We start from the raw sequence: 7679 nt of genomic DNA on the forward strand, positions 1-7679 counted from the left end.
AAGGACTGCTGTTTCCTTAATGAGAATGGCTTTTACATTTTGTTCTATACTGTGTCATAGAACCTATTTGCACTTCTTCTGCTACTGTATTACAGTTCTACTTATCAAAAAAACCCACAGTGAATTTTGCCATTACATTAAAAAATGGAGAAAGAAAAAAAAAAAATAAAAAACCCACGCAGATGGTGACTTTGGTTTGATTTTGGTTTAATTTAATGAGAAAATGCTCCCAAATGAAAAGATCATATGAGCCCAAATATCTCCTTAAAATGGATCCAACCCCATCATATTGTAAATGCTAAGAATTTAGCATACAGAAAAGGAATTACTGGAATTATTTGTAGCACGCATCTGTTTTAACTGTCAGGCACCAGACCTGACCAGACTTTGAAGATAATATTGTGCTACCTTGAGCTCTGCTTTTTTACTACATCACAAACCAGTGTAATCCAAAAACCAGATCAAAAAGAAACACGACTAAATTATAAATCCATATGAAAGCAGGAGATGGATGTCTAAAAGGAAAAATAACACAGTTACATAAGCATGTCTGCCTTCTCCTGGTATATTCATTGTGAGTAGCTCCTTCACCCTCTTATCCAGGTAAATTACGAGTTCCACCTAAGGTGAGTTAGATTCACCTTCAACTCTGTGGACAGTTCCAAGAAAACACCTCTGTCAGAACAGTACATAACAATATAACCTTAAAATTCACTTACTTCAAAGGGATCAAACTCATGCTCAGAGTGAAGAAGAACTATACTGAACAATGCTAGACTTCACAAAGTGACTAAATCCCTTTAGGAATGCAGGGAAAGTGGCAGGAGGAAGGGGAGAAAGGTGAGCATTTCACATGGGTAGCTGGAATTGCTCTCAGGAAACATCATTGACTGGATCTGAACATGAGACTCTACATTTCCACTTTAGAAATTAGATTATATGAATACAACCCTGTAAAATAAAAACAGAGGAAAAAAGTTTCGTTCTCGGATTTAAAACAGGAAAGAAAATACTCATAACATAAATAATTCCTAACAACATCTTGGGACAACTGGCAGACATGCACTTGCATTGACACCAGCCAGCTCCTGAGGATCCATGACTGGTTAGGAAAGGGAAATGCATCACCACAAACCCACCCAGGTGAGCCCAGGGCTACAGATACTGCAGCATTGGGCATGAGTCGAGAAAGCACTGCTGGTGTCCCAAGCATTTCTAGAAGAAACAGAGCCTGGGCAAGCAGCCAGCCAGCCAGCAGGCTGCTCAAAAACAGTTTGGGAGGGTTAGCAAGAGCACAGGAAAGACTGAAACGTTGTAGAGCAAACCCTGCCTGGCTCATCACGAGAAGAAACAAGTCATCTGTACTTGTAAGGTGTCACTCTTGGTACCCCCAGCCATGTCACGCTTACAGCTCGTTTAGAAAACGAACAAGCAGAGATGGCTTGAAAAGCTCAGTTTCTATTTATCTTCTTCTAATAACTTTTCAATTTAGTGACAATACTGTGAAATTTTTGGACAGCTGATCTTTTAGCTTTAAAAAAGGAAGAGGATTATACTGATGGAGCCAAACTAGGACACCATGATGTGTTACTGAGACTGATGTTCCTTCCTTTGCTCCCATGGATGCAGTCAGATCACATTGATTGTTCATCATGGAGTAGTGATCCTCAGTCTTCTCAGTCCTGTCAGTACATCTGACTCTGCACTGCAGCCTAAGTTAATCATGTGTTCATTATCCACTTCAGATGTGCTGTGGATATTGTGTTTTTCCTGTCTAAGTACACATTCTAGCTCATAAACTACAAATCTCATGAGGAGACCGGGAGGGACTTTGTGTCTCTGAATTTCCACAACCAAATAGAAGATATTTTTGGCACATCTGCCTCAAGCACTGCAGAAATATTTATCAAAAATCTAGATGTGTAAAGAGTTCTTCTACAATGGCACGTTCATCTGCTGAGGTGAAGAAAGACAGTTCCCATAGTTACACAATAATCTGGAAGGATTATCATAATCCTAGCTTTTTCTTGTTTTATAGCACTTTTTACAGCCTTCCACCACTCTCCTTCACAACCCTTGGAAAGGACAGCCAGCTCCCTCATCCTCTGCATCCACAAGTAAGAATCTGGCCAAGGACCAAGAACATACTCAAAGCACAATGCCTTCCACCACAGCCTGCAGGCCATGGAGAGCTGACCATGCTTGCTCTGCCCACTGAGTGGAGAAATAGTTTGGATGCTGTCAGGCCAACCAAGATGATAACAAGTTATCCCAAGTGTTTTTATCTTAAGTGGGAAAGCTTTCACAGTACTTTTTTTTTTTTTAATATGGTAAAAATCACATTCATAATTCAGAAAGCTGTTAAAAATCTATTGATTAGCTTTAACTTTCATTTTCATCCACAATTTTTAATGACCCGCTCCAGCTCTGACAACACACCTAGATTGCATACTTCAGAAGTTCTCTTCATCTGCCTCAGATTTGATTTCTAGATCAATAAATTTTCTGTTGAATTCTGATACAGAAAACCGTGAGTACCCAAACTAATGAGAATCTCTTTGGTCAGGGCAGCAGATCTTCATCATACAGTACAGTTCAAAAGCCCCTTCACAAATCTACTATTTTCACGTAAATTCCTTCCAACAACTTCTCATTTGGCAATACCAATTCCACCAGCCAGATTCTTCTAAAACAATAACTGGAAAATAAGACATAGTTGGTAGTACAGTGCAAACCAAAAGGGCTGTTCAAAGGAGAAAACATCAGAAGTTGGCAAGGTGGCAGATGCATCTGCTGACTTAAACCAGATTCATTCAACAAAAATTTGCAATGAAAAAAATCAAAGTAGGACACTTCAAGTTCAGTATTGTTTCAACCCTGATGGCTGATGCAAAAGTCAGAAGACCACAAGAAGATGTCAAACCACCTTCAAAAGCAAGCACTTCAAAAATAAATACTAGGAATTGAATTAATCAAGTTTACAATGTAAAATTCTAACACTTGTTAGTTGACAGCTCAGTTGTAAGGGAGATCCACCATCCTTATCTCCAGAATAACCTAGAAAATGTAGTGGAAATACTCAGGCCAACTGAAGAAAACTAGGTGTGAAGTAAAAACCAGACATAGAAAAACAGTTGACAATAGCTTTGTCCATGACTTTATTCACATCCAAACGTCAATAAACCCAAGAAAAGCATACAGCCCAGTGGTCCCTAAGTATGTCTTGCTGGCAACTCATTGCTCCAAGGACTCTTCAAAACTCCTTGCAAAAAATAAGAAATAAAGGGAGAGACAATCACAAGTAGTATTACCTTCTGTGGTTACTTGCTTATTATTTCTGTCCACACAGCAGTGGCTTTTGGAGAAACATTGGTATAATTCCTTTGAGTTTGTGTAATTCTATTGATAATCTGTTTTATACACTCACCCCACAAGAAAGAAAGAAACTGAGATGGAGGGAAAGGGTAGAGATGGAACATGGTACCCAAGGGACTGGAGTTCAATTTGTTGTTCCAAAACAGATTTACTGCACAATCTCAGGTAATCTTTACAGCCTAAAGGTATTGAGGCAATGCTTCCTGCAGGAAGGCTTCAGTGACCTGGGCAAAAAAAATACATCTCTGCACTGCAACATCTACCATGTACATACACCCAGGAGGAAGCAGTAATCCATTTCCAAATGTATTAGCATAACCACAGAAGTTGTAATTCCATGTGAAAATCATTCAGATTAGAATGTGGCACCTCCCAGCCCAGACCAACTCTCCAGCTTTTTCTAATGGAAACAAGAACACTGGAAAAGGCAGGTACATGGGTTGGGCATACAGGTTGAAAACTACAATTCCTTTGGTAGTTTTCTGGATTCCAGTCTTTTATGAGTGCATTTATTATTGCATTGAGGCCTGGCTTTACACCTTTGTATTTGAGATGTAACAAATGTGAAAAAAGCAGTAATTTATAAAGACTTTCATTTATATCTTCATTTTATAAACCATTCTCATTCTTTGTCATTTTAACATGCAACATGAGACCTTGGATCTTTAGAGTCTCGTCCAAAGTTTGGCTTTAATTCCTGTTCTGTTTTATCATAACTCTTTTGTCTAAATATAAGGAGCCCACATTCAGGCAAACACTGGAAGAAAGCAAGAACAAGCTCCCCCCCTGCTCTTACAGTCAACACCTGTGCTGAGGAAAAGAACACAAGGTGAGGAGTAGCCATCAACAAGATCTTCCTCCACCTTTCAGCACAGATGAACAAGGAAGAAGAGCTTTTGCTCTGCCCCAGTTTTAAAAGTAAATCTTGAGCAAGTAAATTTGCCTTACACAAAATGATCTCTGCTAGACACAAGGAGAGCACAGAACTTTTGCTTCCCCCCCGAGGCAGAACTGCAGGCTCACACTCTGCTCTCTGAATGGCTCTTCTTGCTCAGTCCTGGTGCTTTGCTTACCCTCAGCCAGCTGTCCACATCAAACAACTGCAGCATTAAAACCTGCTTCTCAAAACAGGAATGCACATGGCTAGGAGAAACCACAGGAAAGGAAAGACTAAGGGGAAAAGTATTTGATTCCCTTCCATTCTCAGATAGCCAACATACTATCTCCATACATGTCATCTTCTTGGCACAGCAAATGAACAACTTCCTATGACTAAATAAATAGAAATACAACTGACTCCTACTGGCTTTTTATGCAGAGGCAGAATGCATTACAATTAAGCAATCTCAAAATTACAAACTCTAAAGGCTAGAGCAAGGAAATACAGGCTGGATAAACTGGTCATTATAAAAGAAAATATAGTCCCTTTCTCACTAAACAAATTGCTGTGCAGTAATTACTGTCCAAATGACAGTGTGACAGTTTTGGATGTCAGGGACAAACAGTGATAATCTGAGTGCTGAACATGCACTCCAGAACAGAAAGCTGCAGCCAGTTTTAAAGCGCACAGCTTTGACAAATGTATCACAGGGGGCTGTTTTGCTCGTAAAACTCAAAGTCTTCTGCAACTTTTCATCAATCACTTGATTAGGCAATGAAACTCACCAAGTGAAATATCCAAGCAAACAGACTCTGAATAAATTTAAATTTTCCAGGACAAAACCATATTTTACCTATCAAATGTGTTTCCAAGGTAATCCAGCCCATTATTTGGGATTAACTCTTTCTAACACTTACCCTTGTAGGCTGTAAGTGAGAAGTGGAAGCAGATGCTGAGAACTTGCCACTTAACCTTCTGCTTTAGAGCATCAGAGCCCTCAAGTAACTTTACTACAAATCAGCATAAATGCTGGTTTCAGCTGCTCTGTTCCAGAGTAGCTACCTCAGAGCATGTGCTCAAACTTCTAGTGCCACTGTCTGTAAAGCAGCGTTTGGTGCAGCACAGCTATTCCCACACAAGGGAACATTAGTTAATTTGCATTCACAGTTACCATATGAGGTGTGAGTTTCTGACAGTCCACACATTTTATATTTAAAGACTGTAGGAAATTAATATAATTATCTTTGATATAATAACAAAAGTAACTTACCAGTCCATCGCAATTGCTGATAGCAACAGAAGCATTTGGCAGATCAGTGATATCTCCAACATAGAGGCAATTCCCATAGAGAGGTTCAATATGAGTCTCCTCAGAGTCCTCCTGCCACTCAACTGTTGCTCCAGGGGCCACGAGCCTGGAGTTTGGCCGCAACCTGAAGTGAAACTCTCTTCCAAAAACAGTGACATTGTAAAATATCTGCTCATTTGCAGCTTCATGTTGCAAGTCCTCCACAGCTCTCCTGAAGCGTGCTTTTGGTGGTCCAGACACCAAGTGGGATAGGAACCTGCCCTCTGAATCGGTGCTTGTGGGGATGACAAGGCTGTACTCCTCTATATTCCTCAGGATTGAATCTTTACAGGGAGAAAGCAAGAGAGGACAGAGATACTAGAACTAAACATATCCTGATGCCGCGGGATTTTTATTCCATTATTCATTAGCACAGCAGACACTTACATAAGGCAGATGGACACTGCACTCTTTGCAGGCACTTGGCTCACCTGCATGAAGTGTGCAGAGTTCACTCAAACTTGCCTTTTCCTCCCCAAAATACCAGACGGCAGAGTGAGCCTCCCCACCCCGCCAGGACCCCGCACTCTGCCCTTGCAGCGAGGTCCCGCTTCCCTTTGCCCGCCCAGCCCGGACCCCGCACCCCTGCACGCCCATTTAGCGACCGGGTCGCCTCGGGGACTTTGGGGATTTCCCGGGTGGCCAGCGCTGAAGAAAGGGCGTTGATTCACTTCGGGACTGCTCGCAGGGGCAGGGGCAGGGGCTGGGTTTGCAGGTGGTAAGCCTGCAACGCAAAGGCACGTCCCCCAAACTACCCCCGGTGCGGCGGGTTTGAGTCGAGCGGTGATGGGGACGCCGCGGGCAGCGGCCGGGAGCGGTCTCAGCGGGGAGCCCGGGAGTTTCGGACGGAGGAGATGCCCGGGCAAGAGGAAGAGGAGGCAGAGGAGCTGCCATGTGTTTCAGCCCGCACGGGGAGCGCCAGGCACCGCTCCCTGCCCGCCGGGGCTCGCCCGCTCGGCGGGGCAGCAGAGGCGGCGCGGGGCTGCGGGCAGCGCTGTCACTGCCGGGCGCTCCCGGCTCCCTTCCCCGCCTGCGGCGCGGCTGCCCGGTCCCCGTCCCCGCCTGCCGCTCGCAGGAAACAACTCGAAACCCGGCAAAAGTAGCCGTAGAAGAAGTTCAAGGGGAGGCGAAAGCCGCGGGGCGGCGAGCCGCTACTTGGGACGGGCGGGCTGCGGGCACCGGCGGGGCAGGGCGAGCAGCCCCGAAGGCGTCCCGGCGGAGACCTTACCTCTGTCCCCGGGGCGCCGCAGGGCGCCGGCGGGCAGGGCGAGCGCGCAGCAGAGCAGGAGGCAGGCGATGCCCGCGGGAGGGTCCATCGCGGCGGTCCCGGCCCGACGCGGGGGCCGGCGCCCGGGCTGCCCGCAGCCGGGGCGGGCCAGGTGGCAGCCCCGCTCCGCGCCGCTCCGCTCAGCGCTGCCCCGCGCCCCGCCGCCCGCGCATTCGCCCAGCCGCAGCCGCAGCGGCAGTGGCGGCCGCGCTCCCGGCTCGCAGCGAAGCAGAGACACCAGGAGGCGGCGGGGGTATAGTACTGGAAGCACAGGGCGTGCGGAGTGAAGTCAGGCTGATTGACAGAGGCGCTGCCACACGGCACAGCCCGGCCGCGGGGAGCGGGGACGGGACCGCCCGCCCCGCCGGGGCAGCCCCCGCGCCGCCCCCGCCGAGCTCCGGGCAGCCCCGGCCGGCAGCGCCCGCCCCGCGCCGCGCCCCGCTCCGGGACGGGCCCGCCGGCGGCGACGGGAGTTGGCAGAACGCGGGGGAAGAGAAAAGAAACGCCCCGCGCCGGGCTCGGGAGCCCCCGGGGACCGGGGCAGAGTCCCGCGGGCTGCGCCGTCCCGGCTGTGCATCCAAATGGAAACGACCAGAGACAGGCGAGGCTGACAAACTTAAGGCACCTCGGCCTGGGTTGTGTTGCACTCCTGGTTTACAGTTGACAGCAGGGACCCAAATGGAAAAAGTGCCACCAGCAGAGACAAATCACGGTCAGAGATCTTCATCTGATCCAATAAATTACTCTAAGCAGCCATTTCACAGGAAAAATTGCCAGGGCTATTTGCTAATAAGACTGAAATCGCTTCC

General features: G+C 46.7%; 1 protein-coding gene across 1 annotated transcript in view; it reads right to left on the minus strand.

Annotated features, from left to right (window-relative positions):
• Nucleotides 1-6943, minus strand: part of ADAMTS2 (ADAM metallopeptidase with thrombospondin type 1 motif 2) — a 174334-nt gene extending 167391 nt beyond the window's left edge. Inside the window, exons 1-2 of the mRNA XM_058815035.1 lie at nt 6832-6943; nt 5526-5887 (exon numbers count right to left, since the gene is read on the minus strand). Coding sequence (XP_058671018.1) covers nt 5526-5887; nt 6832-6919 — 450 coding nt within the window. The 5' untranslated portion in view covers nt 6920-6943. The remainder of the gene's footprint in view (nt 1-5525; nt 5888-6831) is intronic.
• Between the last annotated feature and the right edge of the window lie 736 nt (nt 6944-7679).

Source organism: Ammospiza caudacuta, chromosome 16 (genome assembly GCF_027887145.1).
Source record: "Ammospiza caudacuta isolate bAmmCau1 chromosome 16, bAmmCau1.pri, whole genome shotgun sequence".
Lineage (NCBI taxonomy): Eukaryota > Metazoa > Chordata > Aves > Passeriformes > Passerellidae > Ammospiza > Ammospiza caudacuta.